The 22,129-nt window shown below is 37.7% G+C and overlaps 1 protein-coding gene across 14 annotated transcripts in view; it reads left to right on the top strand.

Moving 5' to 3' along the window:
- The window catches only part of Heph (polypyrimidine tract-binding protein 1 heph), a 710,257-nt gene extending 696,578 nt beyond the window's left edge, over positions 1-13,679 (top strand). For all 14 annotated transcript variants that reach the window (XM_076780654.1, XM_076780652.1, XM_076780641.1 and 11 more), the window contains 5 exons: positions 4,777-4,810; positions 5,861-5,953; positions 6,024-6,240; positions 6,345-6,486; positions 7,592-13,679. In XM_076780654.1, coding sequence (XP_076636769.1) covers positions 4,777-4,810; positions 5,861-5,953; positions 6,024-6,240; positions 6,345-6,486; positions 7,592-7,660 — 555 coding nt within the window. In that variant the 3' untranslated portion in view covers positions 7,661-13,679. The remainder of the gene's footprint in view (positions 1-4,776; positions 4,811-5,860; positions 5,954-6,023; positions 6,241-6,344; positions 6,487-7,591) is intronic.
- The last annotated feature ends 8,450 nt before the right edge of the window (positions 13,680-22,129 follow it).

The raw sequence follows: 22,129 nt of genomic DNA, 5'->3' as shown, positions 1-22,129 counted from the left end.
CCCCAGGTCGTTGTTCTCGTCGAAAACCATATATCTCGATTTCAATATTTTCGTATCGAGCGACAGCGTCGTTCGTCAACCAGGAAAATCGAAGTCTCGATGCGTATGCGCCCCCCCCCCCTTTTATGTCACGAACCCTTTATATCTTACCTCCTACGCCCCCGCCCCCTTTGCCCCCCACCACTACCCCTCATTTTCGAAACACACACATAGAAATCGTTCCGAACGTCACCATTCTCTGTCCTGAGTGATTCGTAGCGTTGTCGGCTACGACGTTACTTTCGAGGAGGCGTTTTTCGTTTTCTTTTTTCCGAAATGGAAATTACACTGGAGAAATCGCGATTCGAGAGCACCTCGAAGCGCTGTTACGGGAATTAAATTAGCAACAATCGTTATCGATTCATCGCGAGTGCACGTTGAAATTAATAATGGATTTTTCACCGAGTAAACGTTTCTGAATATTTTTACGATTCATTATGCCGCGACGAGGACAATTTTATGTGTCAAAGTAACGGTTTATTGTCAAAGACGCGCGAAATATTAAAAACATTTCGACCGTGTAATTGGTCATCCTATAATTTCGTGTTTTTTATTTCGAATACAATGTACCGTTACAACGTGAAACGAATTTCTTTAGCGTGGATAACTAATTATATGCTCGAATGATATTAACGATTCTCGTGTTTCGACGTTGCGTTTTTGTTTATAAAATTCAATTACGTAACGGCCGTAACTTGAAACGTTTCGGTGACATACGGGGTGTTTTTCAGTGCGGTATTTCAATTTATAAAACGGGGTTCTGGAATCCTATTTTATTACAGTTTTTAATAAAGTTATTCCAGTTGAGTGGAACTTTAGTAACTCGAACAGTTTTATCATTTCTTATACCTTTTTCTATTTTTAAAAAATTTTTCAATAAATCAAGTTTTAAAAATAAGAATTCTTAACTTGGGTGACAATTACTTTCTATCGTAGTCGAAACATACACTAAATTTAATAATACGATAATTTTTTGGAGCACAATTAATTACTAAATATTCATTCGAACAATTTCTATGAAATCTTCCAATAAGCCAAGTTTTCAAAACACTTTCTGTCGTAATTTAAATATACACTAAACTTAGTAACTTGGTGATTCGTTCGTAAAAGATGGCGTGTTATATATTGCAATCCGGAGCACAATTATAATAAATATTCGTTCGAACAGTTTCACAATTTTTTAGAAATTCTTATATCAAGCCATCAAAATTAAAAAAGTTAATGAAACAATATTTACTCGAAATTATGAAAATTATTCGTGGCCAGAATTGCTGTTAATCGAAGATATTCCGAAACGGAGAAATCTTTTTCCAACTAAAAGAGTCCGAGTTTCGAGCAAACTTTTCGAACGGATAATGGAATTTGTCGCGTCGATGTGAATAATTTCGATCGTTTGAAACGAAAGGCGCCTCGTGACGAAACTGTGTGTCGACGTCACACTTCGCAGCTGCAACTATTGTCACTACTGTACTATAACTATGTGTACTACTATCGTTGCGCCGCGCGCACAAGCTTCCGACAGTGTCTTTTTTCCCCCCCCTCTGACAAACAGACGATCGAGTGTACCATGTTTTTTTTTCTTCTCTTCTTTTGTTTTTTAACCCTCCCGCAAAATCATTCCCGCGTTACGAGAAACGACAAAACCACGAGGGATTCATATTGACGAGAAGGTCCCGCTGTTTCTCTGCTTCTCTACGTCTCTCTGTAACTCTGTCTCTGTTTCTCTACCTGTTTTTCTCCACTCACGATTGCGGAGGGCTGACAGCCGAAAGAAAATCGACCGGAAAAGTGAATTCCAGCGTACATTTACGTTTCCACGTTTACGAATCGTTGCTCGCCGTGTGCTATACAGCCTCTGTACACACATACGTCAACGAAGAAATTTCAACTTTCGCCACATAGGCGTAGGTACATTCTAGTTACTTCCTCATGTGGTCAGAAAAATTTTTTACTGATTATTAACAACCTTCTTAATTTGATACTTTCATCATCTGTGTTTAAATATTTAGATGGCCCATAAGTGTCTCACTTTTTTATTGATTATTCGAAAATATTTATATTATATTGGAGCAAGTTTTTCACTAATTATTACCCTTTTAATTTCACATATTTATCTGTTCATTCTCAAACGTTTAAATTGTCTATAAATGTCACATTTTTATTGACGATTCAAAAATAAATATTTATTTATATTGAGACGAGTTTTTCACTAATTCAGATGCTTCGTGAGTGTTTTACATTTTTGTTGACAATTCAAAATATTGGAGCAAGTTTTTCACTAATTATTACCCCTTTGATTTGACACTTCTAATTATTCTCAAATATTATACTGTCTATAAATGTCTCACATTTTTATTGACAATTCAAAAATAAATATTTATATTATATTGGAGCAAGTTTTTCATTAATTATTGACGCCCCCTTTAATTTGATACTTTCATCATCTGTTATTAAGTTTTTAGATGATCCATAAGTATCTCACTTTTCTATTGACAATTCAAAGATAAATATTTATATTATATTGAGACGAGTTTTTCACTAATTATTACCCTTTTAATTTGACATTTTTATCTGTTCATTCTCAAACGTTTAAATTGTCTATAAATGCTTCACATTTTTATTGACAATTCAAAGATAAATATTTATATTATATTGGAGCAAGTTTTTCATTAATTATTGATGACCCCTTTAATTTAAAATTTCCTCATCTGTTCGTTTTTAAGTTTTTAGATGGTCCATAAGTATCTCACTTTTTTATTGACAATTCGAAGATAAATATTTATATTATATTGAGACGAGTTTTTCACTAATTATTACCCTTTTAATTTGACACTTTTATCTGTTCATTCTCAAACGTTTAAATTGTCTATAAATGCTTCACATTTTTATTGACAATTCAAAGATAAATATTTATATTGAGACGAGTTTTTCACTAATTATTACCCCTTTAATTTGACATACTTATCTGTTAATTCTCAAACATTTCAATTGTCTATAAATGTCTCACATTTTTATTGACAATTCCAAAGTAAATATTTATATTATATTGGAGCAAGTTTTTCATTAATTATTGACGCCCCCTTTAATTTGATACTTTCATCATCTGTTATTAAGTTTTTAGATGATCCATAAGTATCTCACTTTTCTATTGACAATTCAAAGATAAATATTTATATTGAGACGAGTTTTTCACTAATTATTACCCCTTTAATTTGACACTTCTAATTATTTTCAAACATTATACTGTCTATAAATGTCTCACATTTTTATTGACAATTCAAAAATAAATATTTATATTATATTGGAGCAAGTTTTTCATTAATTATTAACGACCCCTTTAATTTGATACTTTTATCATCTGTTCGTTTTTAAGTATTTAGATGGTTCATAAATATCTTACTTTTCTATTGTCAATTCAAAGATAAATATTTATATTATATTCAGTCGAATTTTTCACTAATTATTACCCTTTTAACTTGACACTTTTATCTGTTCATTCTCAAACGTTTAAATTGTCTATAAATGCTTCACATTTTTATTGACAATTCAAAGATAAATATTTATATTGAGACGAGTTTTTCACTAATTATTACCCCTTTAATTTGACACTTTTATCTGTTCATTCTCAAACGTTTAAATTGTCTATAAATGCTTCACATTTTTATTGACAATTCAAAGATAAATATTTATATTGAGACGAGTTTTTCACTAATTATTACCCCTTTGATTTGACACTTCTAATTATTCTCAAACGTTTAAATTGTCTATACATGTCTCACATTTTTATTGACAATTCAAAAATAAATATTTATATTATATTGGAGCAAGTTTTTCATTAATTATTGACGCCCCCTTTAATGTGATACTTTTATCATCTGTTCGTTTTTAAGTATTTAGATGGTCCATAAATATCTTACTTTTCTATTGTCAATTCAAAGATAAATATTTATATTATATTCAGTCGAATTTTTCACTAATTATTACCCTTTTAATTTGACACTTTTATCTGTTCATTCTCAAACGTTTAAATTGTCTATAAATGCTTTACATTTTTATTGACAATTCAAAGATAAATATTTATATTGAGACGACTTTTTATTTTTTCGTTACACCAATCGAGACTCATCGTTTACTTGCAATTAGTATATTTACCCCACAGGTTCTCTTTTGCTTTGAAGTCTCGTTTCCCTGTTCTCAATTTTTCCATGCATTTTTCTGAATTTATGCTACAAAACGTAACATATATCATAAAAAAAGAGTACTTTAAAAATAATATCCATGTAATTAAAAGAAATTTATTCGCTTAAAACAGTAGATATAGCCATTTACAGTGGCCAGTTAATTTAATTCCAACTAAAAATAAAAAAAAACTGTTTTTTTTCAATCGACGCTATTGTAAATTTATTACCACACTGCATTCTTCAAATCTATTCTTAAAACACCATTCTGCTCGAGAAAGCACTTTGAAAGTCTCGGAACACAGTTTCTTCGTAAACGATATTCGAGATTAACAATTGTTCGAAGCATTTCGTTCCCGTTTTCGGGAATCGCCACGGACGCAACGATTCGAAATCAGTTTCTGTTCGAAAGGTCTGGAAAGCTCCTAAAAAGAAAAGAAAAGAAAAAAAAAAAAGAAACGAAACGTCGATCGTGAAACTTGTGCGCGTGCCAACACTATACATTGAATCCTATTATACTCGCTGACTACTGACTGGACTCTGTCTGTTCTCTGTGTAGATGGTCACGCCTGACGCTCTCTTTACCCTGTTTGGTACGTCTCTACATTTATATTATTAATTATATTACATTATTAATTATTATATTTACACTCGCGGGCACACTGACACCGTCCAAAGACACTAAACACGCCACGCAGAAACAGCGACACGTTTTTTCTACGTGTTCGTGAGCAGATTTTTTTTTATTTTTTTGGGAGAGTGAAGAGGAAGGAACAAACGAAAATTGCGAACTTTTTTTTTTTTCATATCATATATGCTGAATGAATGAATACACACCGATACATATATGTATATATATATATGTAGATCGAAACACGAACAAGGCATAGTCATAATCGTCGCTTTCGACGTATTGTCATGTCGCAAAAAACAATTTTTTTTTCTTGTGTTCGTTGTGAATGTAGAATTTTTTTTGTTTTTTTTTTTCAAAGAAAAAAAATCATTTTTTTCACTCTCCTCTTCAACATATATATTTTGTGTTTCGTTCATTTCTTGGTATTCTTGTTTAACGTTTTTAATTTTCCGTTATTTTCGAGATTTCAACTTATTTTATTACTACAGCTGTTTCATTCGCAATCCATCACATTTTTCGCCCATGTCACGATCATCATATCATTCGCCGTCAACGACACATTTTTTTTCATGTTCTCTATTTCCAAGCATCTCTTCTTGAATTCGTTTCGTTAATATTTTATTAATATCAGTTCCAGACACCTTAATATTACAGAAGCTTTTGCTTATTTTACGTAATTCCATAGGAGCTCACTTCTTCGGAGGCGATCGGTTCAACTGGATCGAACGTTACCGAGAGAAAAAGAGACCGAAACGAAACGTTCGAAATCGCGATTGTTCAGCGTTTCACGACGTTCGAAAGAGTGTTTGCAGCCGTCTGGTAGCTGAACCGATCGCCCCTTTGCATGCCCCAAGTCTTAGTCCGATCGTACCCCGATCTCGATCGACCGAATTTATTGTCCCGTGTCATCTTCGACGATCCTTTAGACGGCGTCATTATTTAAAAAAAGCCTTGCCCCTTGGGGGCCAGTCGAGCTTATTAAAGTGGTGTTTGCGTGTTGTGCGTCTAGGCGTTTACGGGGATGTACAGCGCGTGAAAATTCTCTACAACAAGAAGGACTCGGCACTGATTCAGATGGCCGAACCTCATCAAGCACATTTAGGTAACTATCGTCTCCGTTTAAAATAATCGAAATTAATTTCACGGATTAAAAATGTACGTTCCGACGACAGCACTGACACACATGGACAAATTGAGAGTGTTTGGAAAGCAGATCAAAGTGATGCTGAGCAAACATCAAACCGTTCAGCTGCCAAAGGAAGGCCAGCCGGACACTGGCTTGACAAAGGATTACACCAACAGCTCTCTTCACCGATTCAAGAAACCTGGCTCGAAAAATTACCAGAACATCTACCCACCGAGCTCCACTTTGCATTTATCAAATATCCCGTAAGTGAAGCATCGAAATCTATGTTTGATCGACACGAGTTTGGTGCAAGCTTCTTCAAACCGTTCGCGTAACGTTTGGTTATTGTTTTTCGCTGCGTTTGCAGTGCTACCGTGTCCGAGGAGGAGATCAGGGATGCTTTCACCAAGAACGGCTTCACTGTGAAGGCTTTCAAGTTCTTCCCGAAAGACAGAAAGATGGCCCTTATACAGATGCCCAGCATGGACGACGCGGTCGCTGCTTTGATCGTAAGTTTGGTTTTATTGTGTCCGATATCTCGCGTGGTTTCCAGTTTTTCCACTAAATCGATTTTGCTAAGAGGGTCTTCTAGCGTGGAGTGCATCTTTTTAGACATTCTCGAAGAATTTTAAACTATTAGACTTTGTGAAGATTATTATATTTTTTCTTAATGCAACTTTCTACGAAAAATTTACAAACTACGTCGAAATTTTGTAATTTTAATCAGATAGGGGATAAACACCTTTGGAAACGAATTTTGTTTCATGAATAGTCCAGTTCTATCGCACACTTGTCGTTTAATCGATAGGAATTGCTGAAACTTCTTTGGACATGTAGCGTCAAAGTAAATTGCAAAATAAATATAGAAGACAGCATAAATTATAGTATTTGGTATAGTCATTTGATAGAGGATGAAATTCCCTTTAAAATGAGCGTTTGAATGAGGAAATCGGATGGTTAGTTCCGGAGATATGAGGCTTTGAAGGGTTTGTTTACGTTTCATTGTGCGAGGTCAATGAACTCGCGTGACTATTGAACTTTACATAAATTGCGATATCTCGAAAACGGAAAGTCAGATCGACAAAAATCAAAAACCAATTTTAAAGAGGAAGCTTTGCTGCCGCTAACGGTGGTTTAATTTTTAATAAAGCTGTAGTAGTTTCGAAACTACACGCGTATAAAGTTTCAGTATTTTTAATACGCGCTAGTAGGCCGCAGTAGCACGAAAAGCATCATAAGAGAAGTTTTTAAAAATTGCGCCTTCGGCATAGAACTTAAAATTATTTAAAATGTCCCACTTTTTCACATAGATCCATTATACTGTCTATAAACACTAAATCTCCAATACCATTTACCAGACATTTCAAGATTCATTAACGAAAACATTTTGCTTCTCAAGATAATTTTGTGTCTGATACAAGAGATACAAACAATAAGAATGGAAGTGAAGTTACACTATAAATAAACTCGCGAAGTTAAATGGCGCTAAAGTATTGTATCTGAAAAATTCAAAAGAAAATTTAAAAAACAATTGTTGGGACCAGTGGTTTAGTGTTAAGCACTGTAGAGTAGAAATGGTCCAGGTTTGAACCGAGTGTTATTAAATTGTTTCAGAAAATGCACAACTACCAGCTGAGCGAATCCAACCATCTGAGAGTATCATTCTCTAAGAGCAACATCTAACAAGAGTCACAATCAAACGATCGACAGTGGTACCAGCCCTACGCCCTAGTCCCGTTTTGGTCACCTGGCTCAGTATACGGCTGATGGTCGGCGCGATGGGTCCAGTCGGTCGGTCGTACGTTCCTGCAAGGGCTGCAACGCCATTGACTGGCCACCTTTGAACCGCGCTTAGCTCGAAAAAAACAAATGCAGCACGAAGGGGGGAAGCGAACGTCTTCCCTCTCGACGTAAAGAAGCACGCGAACCGACATCCTGTACCCGAGAAAACCTCGTCTCGGAGACAACGTACGAAACGGTACTTCACGGCCTAACCGGAAGTACGCGACGCACCCCCGGTTTCTATACTCAATTTTCTCGCATTCGATTCTCGCGGACGGCTAGGGTGGTACATTTGAAAACGCGAAACAGGATTAGGGCTGCGGAACCGAGGGAAGAGAGGTCTGAGTCTCCAAGAAAGTGTAAATCGCGCGACTGTTGAGTTACGGGTAACAACCCCCGGTGTTGGCTTTCGAGTCGATGGAAAGCCAAGAACCGACCCAGAGAGAAAGAGAGAGGAGAGACACCGTAACCGAGGGTACGGCATAGGCGAACGAGAGAAAAGCATATTCTGAAGGGAGGAGAGGAGAGACTAGGATTAAAAATGGGTACGAAAAGGAGGGACTCTGCGAGGGGCCCCTCGAGGCTCTCGTACAGAGTTGATCTTTAAATGATAAGGTATGTATATATATAGACATTATATATATACATACACGAATATATATATTATATATTTTACAATCGTAACGCCAAGCCTACGGCACCTTCAAACTGAAATAACGTGTTAAGGGTTTTTAAAGTTAAAACGGATCCGGGGATCAGCTATTTCCCGTTAGATCGATCAAAGAAGCGTCTTTGTTAGCTTGTAAGAAGATCGTCGACGTTCTCTGTCGGCGGAAGCGCGACGTGTGCACAGTCGACGAGGGGGAAAAAAAAAAAAAAAATAACAAACACGAGAGAAAAAGGCGAGCGAGGTTGAAAGTAGGCGCGCTTAGGGGTACCCGATTAATTGACTAGGGAACAGGTGTACCCTCGATAAACAGAACGAACGGCTTAACTGTCGGGCACTAAGATTTATTGTTAAGGCTAATACGTCAACGGGACCCTTCAGCAACACTTTAGCGAGACGCTCGCGCTCTTTCCTTCCATCAGACGATCCCACGGATCTATGAATCGCGTGGATCGGGGAAGGAAAGGGCTGAGGGCGATTGTCGAGAGTCACTTCCGCCACGCGTCGCAGCCGGTGCTTATCCCGTGGGCCACCCGATCTTTTTTCGTTTTTTAAGGTGTACCTTCAGTATTCAGACGGATCGAGCTGGTAGATCCGCGTCGATTCTGATCGCCACGGTGGCCGGATCGCGCACTGTCGTACGTCGTAGCAAGGTGGTATTTTTATAATTTGTATGTTCGACGATAAGTATTAATCACACGGACAAACGAGACACAGTATACACGCGTAAACCTACACACACGTTACACGGTACACGGTACACAGACACACATACACGCGACACGACACGTTCAGACGCAGGTTTCTTAGACGATAGGTGCTTAGGATTGTGTAGAATCTTTAATCGTAATAATAAGGGTTAAAAAGAAAACCACAAGTATAATGACAACCCGTTAACATATCGATAATTAAACGAGATACAAACAAGTTTGTACACGCATAGAGGGGGGAAACAAAAACACTGTATCGGTGGGGGCGATTTTGTGGAACGCCTGGACGACGGATCGAGCGTTTCCGGGGACGGACTATAGGCCTACCGGATGCCGGATCCGGCGCGTGTTCAACCTCGTTTCGGTCCGGTTGACGATTAGTTCCTGATCTCCAAGCATTCCTTTCGACAAGGCGTTTAGGACGTATCGGTGAAAAGGGAACTATAATAGAGGAGGAGGTCTGTTGTGTTTGAACCGCTAGTGTCGTGTAAGATAATAAGGTAAATTTACGATGAAACTATGATACACAACGTAGCCGTTAATCCGCAGAGCATCAATATTATATATATATACATATATATGTATATGTTATTGAAAAGAAAGAGAAGACCGTGGGAACGTTTATCTGGGCAATGAAAGGGGAGAGAGAACGAGGAGGAGATACATACGAGTTTTGTATCGCGTAGCACAAGGGACTAAGCGCGCTAGACGCACCTCCCACCAAACACAAATTAACATACACACACATATAATTGTACACTGATCGCGAGGAAAAAAAAAAAAATTTATCAGTAGTGTCGTAGCGTCGTGATGAATGGGCCTCCGCTGAACGTCACAGATCTCGAATAGCGTGTTCGTGCATCTGAGAAACGGAATAAAAAAAAAGACACATCTGACGAATCGGTAACGGGTCGCGACGTGCTACGGAAGCCCGACGATTTTTGTCTAATCGACGTTCTCTTGGAGTCAATTAAATCTTATTAATATACGTATCGATCGTAGAGAGGTAGCGGAGGGAAAGTGCGCGAAAGTTTGAAACGGAAGTGGGTGGTTTGACTGCGTTATAGAGGATCGCTGAGAGAATGAGCCGTCAGAGACTCCGAGCGTGTGTTGTGTTGCGTGAACCAGAGAGAAAGAGACTACGAAAAATGGTAAGGTAAAAGAAACAAAGAAAAAATTACAAAATAACAAAAAAAAAATAACAAAATATATTTAACAAAAGCGAGTGCCGGCCCGGGCAGTGTTGTTTGTGCCAAAGTAGCCGTTAAACTCTAGGAAGGGATCTCTCAGTGAGTCAAACGTGGGATATTTCCGACTGGTACAGACTAAATCCTATGGATCTTCGCACCATCCGTGGGATTGATAGTTCTAGATCGTTTGGAACCGAATCTCACTGGCCAAGGAGAGGATGAATCGACGAGTAGCCGGCATGAGCGAAGGGGCCAGTCTTTGCATCTATGATCTGTCTTTCGAATCTCCGATATATTTACATTATTTAATCCGACGACTGCATTTATAGATTCTACCGGGACGCGCGGGGAGACGCGTCCTTTGTGCGAGACGTTCACACGTTTCTTACACACGAACACACGATGTTTCGTTCTCGATTAACGCGTTTTAGGTATTTCTTCCTCGTCCAAATAGATTTTAGTCTCGGTTCGCCACCTCATCGATGGTCGACCTCTCAGGTTATGTTAATTATTACTAGGTTGTTCGACGTTAGAAAATTAAGAACGGTTCAAATATTTTCTCGTATTTCTCATAAAAGTTTAGCTTTAACGTAGGATCCAAAAATTCTTCAACACGCGTCCGCGAATAAATCTGTGCTTTGTTTAAACGATGTCAGCTCTGATCGAATACGAGAAAATCTTCAAGCACCGTGTGACGATTCATTTTTTCTGCGTTTTTTCGCATTCTGTAAAAGTGAAATAAAAAGAGATCTTCCTCGACTAGAAAGAGGTCCGTGCGTCAGCTTTCGAGCGTAAACTTCTCTTTTAATTGCCTCGCAGCTCTCAGCAGGTTCGTGTCTTCTAGTTTTACGTGCTCCTCTTTAAGTATTAAACAGGCTCTTTCATTAGTCTCGAATGCACAAAAAGACTGTCGAGCCCTGATTTACTTCGACGCGATAAAGGTAACGGTTTGAAAGCACAATTGTATTTTCGGCACAATATCTCGTGAGCGTACCTGAGAAGCCTGTAAAACGTTGTTCGACCGATAGAACTTCGAAATTTCGCGACGAAGTTCTGGCGTGTCACCCATTCTGCGATTATTTTACTGCCTGTTAAGAGTTTCCGTACACATTCCCGTTCACCACACACTCATGCACACGGCCACACGACACGCACATCGAATGACGCGTAATTCGTTATATTTTACAGTCGTTTCGTTCGCGTTGAACGCAGAGTTTCGTTCCTGGGAGGGGAGGAAAGTGGAAAGAAATAAAATCTCGAGAATGCAGTGAATCTATGAGAGATAAAATTGTTTCCTCCCGGGAATCCGAAAGTCTGTCTCAAGTGACGACTCGCCCACGACAGCTGTTCTAATATTTATTGCGATGACAATGATTTCCACTTCCTTTGTCTAATTTCGGGGGAAAGACTTCGAGAGACTTTCCCCGTTTTCGCCAAAAGAGAAGGGAATATGAATTTCCAAACAAGAGACAGTAGTTAAAGCTTTAAGAAATCAAGTCGGTTAATCAAACGGGGCAGCCGTACCGGGTTATAGATTATTTACAGGGTGTCTGGATTGTGCCAGTCTTGTTTCTGTGTGTTTCAGGGGATATAAAGTAGAGGGTTGGCCAAGAAGTATCGGTTCTCAGCGTGTAAATACAACGGAAAGTAATTCTTTTATCAATTATCTGATTTATAACCTGTTTACCCCCAAAAAACTAATCAAGAGCTGTCTTAATAGCCTCTTAGGAATTGAAGACATTTTGCAGAGTGGGGAACAAATGATACAGAAATTTAAAAGACCACTTTTGTAGATTTTTATAGCTTTGCAACTCGACTTCTAAATTTATGCCAAAACTATAAAACAAATCTCCAAATTTTATTGTTACTATTTAGATGTTAGCTGATGTTTCCTTTTTTTATTTAATTTCTGAACTTAAATCAAAACTATAAAACAAATCTCCAAATTTTTCCAACACTGTTTAAATGTTAGCTACTATAGGTTTGCATCTTGATGTTTACTTTTTCATTTAAGCTCTAAAATTATGTCAAGGCTATAAAACCATTGTGTAACTATTTTGAATAATTGCAAAAATCTGCACATATTGGCCAACCCAACGTTAAATAATGAAAGTACCGTAAGAATCGTTTCGAATTTGAGATTTGTTTGGACAACGTGTTTCGTGAGATTAAAGGAATACTATTTTGGATAGGTTTGTGTGGATCTGAGAGGAGAGAGGCACCCTGTAGACGGATTAGATCGAGTATATCACTAGCTGGGTTGAGGGGGGCCGAGGTGAGGGTTGGGATAGCCAGCACTCGCTACATGGTGTCGCAGATATTCAGGCTCCGAAATTTCTCCAGACCAACTAAACACCTTGCGAAATTCTAGAAAAAAAAAAAAGTTGTTCTAATATATATATATATTATATATACAAACATATTCAACGTAACTTCCTCATTATAGACGACGTATTTTTATATATTATAGAGACCAATGACGAGACATATCTCGATTGCTTCGATCATTCAAAATAGGCGTAACCGTTCAAACAAACGCCAGCAAATGCACCATGGATGCCCCTTCCGTTTCAGAACATCAGCGATTAAAAAAAAAAAATAAGGGGGAGTGTAAAAGCTGGGAGTTTAAAAAGGAAGCAATTTGCTGGATCCCTTCCAAAGGAAAGAAAAAAAAAGAAACGTTCCAAGTTCTGTTAATTCTCAGTTGTTCCATCGAAAATTTCGCCGACAGAAACAGAAACATTGGAGGACTCGACTCGTTAGCGAGATTGAAATTCTATTAAAACCATATAACGCACGTAGGAAGCATAAACTGAGACAATCAAACATTACCGAACCCGTATCACGCATCCTCGAACGCCACATCGGATAGTATAAAAGAAACCAGTGCAAAACGAACGTTTGGGAAAACATGATCACGAGTCTCGATAATTGAGAACGGAAAACATTGGAGAACTCGACGGTAGTCGTTAGTAGAATCAAGATTCTTTTGTTTCGTAAACCATAGAAAACTGTGACAATCAGCTTATCAGGCTCTAAACACCTTCAAACACCGTCGAACCTAATCGAAAGATATCTCCAGAAAGGAACACAAAGAGTCGACCAGAGGCCTCAAATAGCATTCTTCGAAGCCCCTTTAGAGGGTTGATGATCACAATCGCGACGGAGAGGAAGTAGTATGTACGACGATTCGAATTCGAAAAAGAAAAAAAGAAAAAAAAAAAAGAGAGAAACCTGTTCGGACCAAGGAAATTCGGGGTCTGGTTCAAGCCACGCAGTAGATGAAGAGGTAGCCAACAGAGGTTATTAGGGACTACACTAAACAAGAAAAAAAAACAAAAAAAAAAAAAGAAGGTGTGTATGTAAAACACAGGGATATTGAAGAAACGCGAGAATCGATACAGAAAAATACACACCTCCATAGTAGACACAGACACACTCCGTACACGCAGACACGATCACACACGAAATATGTATATCTCCTATATGCATACATATATATATTTGATATATCGCATTGTAACAGGTGTGTCCAAAAGTGCGCAGCGGCTGCGTCCCAATAATCTATATTTTATTAATAACTGATAAGTCTTGGATTACCGACGTTACGGATTATGTAATGATTTAGAAGAGAAGATTAATCTATTACGAATATATTGTACATGCGATACGGACACGAGAGAGAGAGGGAGAGAGAGAGAGAGTGAGAATGAGTGCGTGTGTGTGTGAGAGAGAGAGACGATAACACGCGAAAGGAGTGAACGAGAACGGAAGCGATCGCAGGTTTAAATTAATTATTATCGATACACGTGTAAAATATATCGTTGAAATTCGGGAATGGTCAGCTCGCCTAATCCGGGAGGGGGGGCCTTAGGCTTCGAGTCGAGATTGAACTCGAAAAAGTTTAGCGAACGTCTGACACAAGGTTCGAGGAAAGGGTGGACGAGCTGAGAGACGAGAGAGAAAAAGAGAGAGGAAGAGAGAGAGGTTTAAAGCGCACCCGAGGCAGCGATCTTCATCGACGGGTGCCGATTGTTGAAATAAGCGAATATTTAATTTTTCCTACGTGACGAAAGCGTTTAAAAGACACACAGGGTCAAGCACAGAGTCGAAGATGAACCAACCCTTTCGAGAGAAAGATCCGGATCTCCGAGGGCGGGACGCCTAATGTTTATAGGATAACGTGTACGAATGAGAGATTACGAATTACGATTATGGCGAAGCTCGCTGGGGCCAGTTCCACGGTGCCATGATTGCAACTCGGTGCGCCAGGTGGAAAACTCGACATATCAACGATGATTGGAACATCGTGATGGCATCGTGGAACTAATCAGGCGCTTCGTTCTCCCTTTTGTTCTCCCAAGGACAGATGGACGTTGGACATTGGTTGGTGGGATATCGGTGTGCCTGTTGACCGAGTGACTCCGCAATCTTCTTGCCTGCTTTTCTCTTCCATGGAAGCCACGTTTAGACTGTAGGACCAGGACCCCTCGAGGCCAACGAGGCGCCACACGAGACAGGTCTCGTTCGCTCGACTTCTATTATTCGTTAGTTGGTCGTTATAATCGCTGTTGTGACGTCGATGTATTGTCAAAAGAAGAGCAGAAGGGTCTTCATACCGAGGCGCCAGCCACTGCGGCCGATGAACGAAGAGGCTCGATGTGACGACACCTACTGCGACACGGACCCCTGATCGAATGAGAGGAACGATAAAAGCGAAACGGAAGAAAAAACGCGAGAGGAAGTATGCGTCCTCGAGCGGATGTCATCGGTGAAAAACACGATGAACGCGAGTAAACGAGGTTAAGTTTCGTGCGAAACCGTAGAGATTTATCTAAGGAGTAGCTGTTAAGTCGATTGAACAAAAAACAAACAATTAACAAACATACAAAATAAAAAAAATCGCAAGTTGTAAAAGAAAAGAAGAGGTTAAAACCCAAATGATGGAAAAAAAGAAAACGTAGAGTCTTAGACACACGTGTAGTAGCCCCTTTCTAATTAAGCCTCCAAGAACTTTAAACGAGTACTATTGTATAGTTAAACGACAATCACACTCGACTCTCTTTATCGATATTAATTTGACGAGGAAAGCGAATCCCTGAGCCGTAGGAAAAGCTGTCGAACTTTCTCATCTCGTTGGATACTTGGGTTTGTTTTTCATGTTCGTGAGAATTCATTTTTTCGATTGTTAGGTGGGTTTGTCCGAATGTTTTCTTCGTTCTTTCCCCTTCTCTTTCAGTCGTCCTACGTTCCTTGCCGACGACAGTTACGATTCCAATTTTCATTTCGATAAAACGCGGAGAATCGTGTTCCGGATCGAAGACGTAGTCCTGTGTTGATCGTAAGGGAAATCGAAGTTCGGAGAGAGAGAGAGAGAGAGACGAATCTAGGGAAATAACAATCGTGGGCCAGGAATTGCGTTGCAAGTCACAATCAGCTCGCCTCCGGCAAGACAAATCAATTTTCTTTTTGTACGTGGAACAAGAAACAAAAAAGAAAAAAAGCAAAAAAAAAAAACAAAAGCGGGAAATCAATTGTCAGAGCGGGCGTTTTACGGTTAAGCTCTTTCTAGTAAGTTTGATTAGAGATTAGTTGTGTCGCCGTACGAAGACCGTACGAAGGAGAATTTAGTAACGAAGGGTAATTATTCACCGTTCACCGAAGCACAAAATGGAGACACTAGGAAGAATCGTTTACTCATCGTACGATCGCTCGTTATTGAATTGTACGTTGTTCGGTTCGAAATAGGGAGAAACGGCGACTGAGAATTTATGGCTGCGGTGTTTACGAACGATTCCAGACGCTAGATTGTTTTATATTCCGAGATAATTAGATAGTTTCATTGCAACTCCGCGGGAAACGAACGTTTCAAAGAGGAGACTCGAGAAGTGATAATTGACAATTTTTCCCCGTATATATTCTTTAAGATTTCAAGATAGAAACAATATTAGCATTTTTCCCCTTAGATCTGGAATAAAAAATCGAACTTTTTACACAAAAAAATGATGCAAAAAACTTTTAATTCGATTACATGATAAGTGTAGTTTAACACTTTGACTGTCAGGTCACCCATGATACTAGAAAACTTAATTCTCAAGTCGAAAAAACTAAATTTATGAATGTTAACAAGGTTGCAAAAATAAGTACTGAGAAACAAATTTTAGATTGTGTAGTTCACGGTGTAATAAAATCGAAATTTTACTTTTGCAGAATATTATTCGGTTTTGATCCGGCAGTGAATTTTTTATTCCAGATCGTATCTCGAAATATTAAAAAACATACGTGGAAGGTGGAACCCTTATGCATTCAAAAGATTGTCTCCTTTTACACGAGTCTTAAGCAAGGATTTGCAAAAAGAGAAATCTAGTACAGTTAAGTTTGAGAGGATCTCGAGGTAAGCAATACGTTAAGTCGATCGTTCCAAAGGACTTTCGCGTCCAGAATCCGATCGATCGCAATAAAGTCTCGGAGAAAGAGTTTTGCGAAGGCCTAAAAGCAGAGAGTCCGTGAGAGATCGTTAGGTTGTGGGATTAAAATTTATTAGCTGCGTTTGATCAATGTATAGTTCAATGTCGACCGACGATTCCTACGAAAGCATTTACACCGACGCTCGCGTATTCACCCCGTTTGCATTTATCACGAATCAAACTTACACACCGACACACAGACACAGAGGGACACACACGAACATACGCACACAAGATATATATATATATTCGAAAAGAATATGGGCACCGATCGCTCTTCCACGTGTCTTCTTTCGGCACGACGCGATTTATTATACACGATTTACAACTGCGATTTTTATACCTCAATTAAACGAAGCCCCCCCCCCACCCCCCGTCTCCGCCAAACCCCCCCTTCTCTCCCCCTACAGAGAATATTTTCCAATCAACGCGCGTTACAGGCCCCGAAGTAACGTTTTCCATTTTCCATTTCTTGGTCGCTCGATTCGCGTGAATCTCGAGGCGGAGAAATTAGGGTTACTTCCGGGGCTGCTTCCGTTTCCGGTAAACTTCGTACCGTTTATGCGTTGCCCTGTTCTTCTTAATTCTCTAACGTTAAATTCTTTTTTTTTTTTATCGTCTATTTTTTTTTTTTACTACGATTATTTACTATTACCATTATTATCATTAACGTTACTTTAATCGCCACCGTTTGACGCTACTATTAATTTCGTTACTATTAATTTAACGCTAATCATTATTACTCATTATTTACTCGTACGTCATTATTCTCTAGTTCGTACCTTCCAGTTACTGTCCCTTTTGCTATCGTTTCTTTCCTAGTTTCTCTTCAATTTTTTTTTTTTTATTAATTTTCCAACTTCTGGTTATCGATAAACGACGGGTTTACGTTCCCCCCGCGCGGGTGCGAACCCCGATGGCCTCCCTGATCACTCCTACGCCTTCAAGACTAGAGCACGAGCTTGTGTTTTGTTTTTTCTTTTTTAAATTCGATCGCAAAGTAGAAAAGGGAGAGGAAAAAAATAAAAACAAAAAAAAAAGAGACGCGATACTTTTGTAAGATCGAGCGTTTAATTTTAGTTTGAACCTTAGTTTAAGCTCGTTGTTTTAATTAATCGGCGCTACTATAATTGTACACCCCCTCCCACCCCCTCTCTCACTAATCATACGCGTACCACCGAATTCTCTGCATTCTCGCTTGTCTCTAGTAGTGACTATCCCCTCTGTTTTCCATTTTCTCATTCGCTCTCTATATTCTATCCTCTCTTCACTCTCACTCTCTCTCTCTTTCTCTTTCTCTTTCTCTCTCTTTTCTCTCTCTCTCTTTCTCTCTCTCATAGTTGATACATTGTATTACCTTTATATTATCTCTTACTCTTATCACTATTACTCTTACTATATCGTCTCTATTACTATATTATCTATCTATTACTATTACTACTAGTAGCGCTACTATTTCCGCCTATCGACTATACCGACCTAAGTCGCCCCGTTCTGTCGACGAAACTTTTGGAATTAAATCGTCCGGCTTTTGCAGGCGAAGTCGTTTCTATTATTTTTTAACAGAATTTTAAACTCGACGCTTTCCTGGCCATCCGTTTACCATGTACGCGCGACGAAATAAGCAAGGCCAAGGGCAGTGATTGTTAACGACGCGGTATTACGTCGATGGTGAAGCGTCAGCGAAATTATCGCGTAAACGCTCGATCAATAATTGCGAGAAGATTAATTAATAGAGCGAACAACAACCGTCAGCGACGTACTACTACGTCAATGGTCTCGAAAGTGCTCGAAGAATTAACGCGAAGAATCTGTAACCTTTATTTTAATAATGGACTTGCGAAAAATTTTGTCATATCAATGAAAATCGACTTTCTCCTCAAAAGAATCGAAGACATAAAGCGTACGTGAATTCTTTCGATTAGTTTCTCCTTTTTTAATTAACTATCTTTTTGGAACCTTTGTGACCCCGTCTTCCCCCCAGATTAGCGGTCTAAAACACTATTTTTTTTTCAAGACTGCTACATTATGGTACAATTTTTATTTTACTCGACACGTTTGTTAATTCGTTAAACGTTAGGTTAATAAGTTTGTATTTTCCTAATAGGAAGTAATTGTAAAATTTAACACTATCGGCTCGACACCGTGCACTGGTTACAATAACGAAAAATTGAAAATTAATAAATCGTGCATTCGCTGGGCTGAAAGTGTTGAAACTTTAAGACGATAAGATCATCGATAGGGCGCAAAGGGTCCAAATACTCAGCCAGAATTTCGATCGACAAAATGACGGCATCTTAATCTCTTTTTTTTTTTTTTTTTATCACTCATTATAGTACCATTCGCGAGTTTTGCGATACGTAGCCTGTTTTTTAGTTTCTCGTTTCATGCTCGCCGACGTTTTTTTCCTGTCTACTCACGAAACCCCTAAACCGTCATATATTCAACAGTACACCCGTCCCAAGGGATCGTAAATTAATCGAACGTGAACCGACTCGAAAATTGTAAAACGCAACAAAACCATAATTGTAAGCGCCCACCGCTTTATCGTTATTATTTCTTTTTTCATTTTCGAACGTGCTCTATCCGTCACATTTGTATCCGCGAGTTTCGGTTTTTCGCGCTTTTCCACCGAGAAAACCGAGTGTCGAAGGAAGGGAAGGAAACAAAGAGAAACAAAACAGAACACGACGAGATCATTCGCTAGCCAGCGGGCAAAAGAACTATACGTATTACATATAGCCAATTTGTCAAGAAAAAAAAAAACAAAATGAATGGAAAGATAAATAAACCTGTCCGTTTTTTGTGTTCTTTCTGTGTATCCAGCTACTACCTCTCCATTATATCCCCATTTTAATATATCACATTAGCCTAATTTAGGGATAAATTGTCCAAAATTTTTTAATTAAAGCTCCGATTAAATTACTTCCACTTAAAATTTCAGACATCATTTAAATAATTACTCTTCGAAATTTGTAATATTTTTTTAATTTATGAAAAATTAGACTTAAATTTATAGGTCTCAATTGGAAAAACAAAGTCTCACACTGGAGAGATTCTATTTTATACATTTGATTTGCTCAAACATCAAATAATTATTTCTTCTCTCGCTTAAAATTTGAAATATCATTTTTCATTTAATTACTACCCCTTTAGAATTTGTAAAATTGTCCCAGTATGTGATTTGAACAAATTTTGAAAATTAATTTTCTGCTAAATATCCCTAAAAATCCCTCTGAAGAGATATTTTTTTTTTTTTTTTATTTTTGTACGAGGAATTATTTTTGATCTGCTATTTCTAGATACACCTTGTATATTTTCATGGCGCAGGTCAGGATAAAAATCTGGTCGAGTATGTATCAGGTATGTAAATGATCAGTGTATGAAAAGTGGGTTAAAAATACCAGATCATGATTATACAATATGTTGGAACACCTCCGGATGCCCACTTTCACCTTTTTAATTGCATTAAAAAAAAGAAAGTCGTGTTTGGCGGCTCCAGCAAGGATAAACGACGGTGCCAACTGAAATCTGGTAAAAGTTTCACATTCCCATAGTCACAATAAACAACGAGTACAATTTATGAAATTCAAAGACAGCCAGGAACGGTCTTTCGTGTTTAAATATAAAATCAGATCCTTAAATAAAAGATCTTGCAACAACACTCGTGTCAAGAGTCCTAAAATACCATTTGTTTAAAAAAAGTCATCCATGAACTTCCCCCGAATGTCAAAAGATGAGAGCCAAATTTGTTTTTTAATGATATTTGTTCTATGTATTTATCCAATTGTAATTCATTCACTTTCGTAGAAGTCCTGTTTAATGTTTTTTATGTAAATATAAAATACCATAGTCGTGACGACTTTAAATATTGATATTGACACCTTTTTCAGTTGGGTAACTTTACTGTGCAGTACAATTGTTTAATTAATGCATACTTCTGTAAAGTGGAAATATTTAATTTGTAAAAATGAGTAAAATGACTCTGGACGGTAAATATTAAATGTCACGTGTTTTTGACGTCCCAATTTCACACGAACAATATTATGTAGCAAAATAAAAAACAAGTACTGAGAACATGCAAGAATCATGAATTGGCATAAATGAATTTTTATGTCCATTTTCAAATATTTAAGTAATATTCAGACAGCTAAATTTTGATTTATTTTTGCCTAAACGTGTGAGTAAGGATTGTTACTTAATAAGGGGAAAATTCTACAAAAATGATTCCATTTTTATGTGCCACAATTTAGTTCGTAGAAACACTGTAAAATCTGATTTTATTTACTTCTAAGGTGGTTGTATAACAAAGAAAGCGGTTTGTTTAATAATTGAAAAATTCTGAAATTATAAGTAATGCATTTTTCAACTGTGATGCCTTTAAACAAGAAAAGAAACTTACGCGTATATTAAATAAAGCGATGTCCTCTTTATATCCATACCGTTGAAAATCAGTTTATTACTTCCCGAGAAATTACGTCAACTATAATACTTTGGAAACGAGAGAATTCGATTCAAGGTTCTCCAAAACATTCTTCTAACACTTTCAACGTATCCATAAAATATATTCAAAAAATTAATCAACTAATTAAAAAAAAAAAAATATACGTCTTCCATGAATAGAACTAACTGCAGTTTGAATCGTATCCAGTAAAGGAAAAATTGGCTATTAAAGTGTCCCTAAGTCGCCTCCAAATGACAGGAGGTTGCGTAATGACGAGAACGAAAATTGGCTTCCATTGCAAAGTAGATATAAAGTTCTTATCCAGCTGGTAGAACAATGGGGGAAAAATATCTACAAGCATGGATAAATAAAGAAGTATATTATAAGCATTCAGCAAAAACAAGTTCCATTTACATTGTAGAATACTTGAATAAAAGTTTTGAAACATGAACTGCTCGAAGCAAAAAAAAATAGAATGAGACACACTGTATGCACCTTTTTAATGGGTCTTTGTTGGAATGAAAGATTAATTAAATAATAATATAATGAGTATTGTAGTTCTCTGAGAGACGTAGCTCTTTTAAAATGGGCCTTTGGAAACTGTGGAAGTTTCCAAAGTTAAAATTCTCAAATGTGATCAAACAAATCGATACAAACTATCATATGCAGTGTCAATTAAAGGAATAAACGATATTTTTTTAGTATTCCAGTGAAGAATACAATGTAAAGAAAAGAATCATTCATGTATTCATAGATCAAACAATCATTTTTTATTATGCTCAAAGAATATCAAACAAACCGATACAAACTATCATATACATCGTCAAAGAAACGAATGCATGCTATTTTTTCAGTGTTCCAGTAAAGAATACGATACAAGGAAAAAAAGGGT

Source organism: Colletes latitarsis, chromosome 13, assembly GCF_051014445.1.
Source record: "Colletes latitarsis isolate SP2378_abdomen chromosome 13, iyColLati1, whole genome shotgun sequence".
Lineage (NCBI taxonomy): Eukaryota > Metazoa > Arthropoda > Insecta > Hymenoptera > Colletidae > Colletes > Colletes latitarsis.
This window is presented reverse-complemented; position numbering and strand designations above follow the sequence as displayed.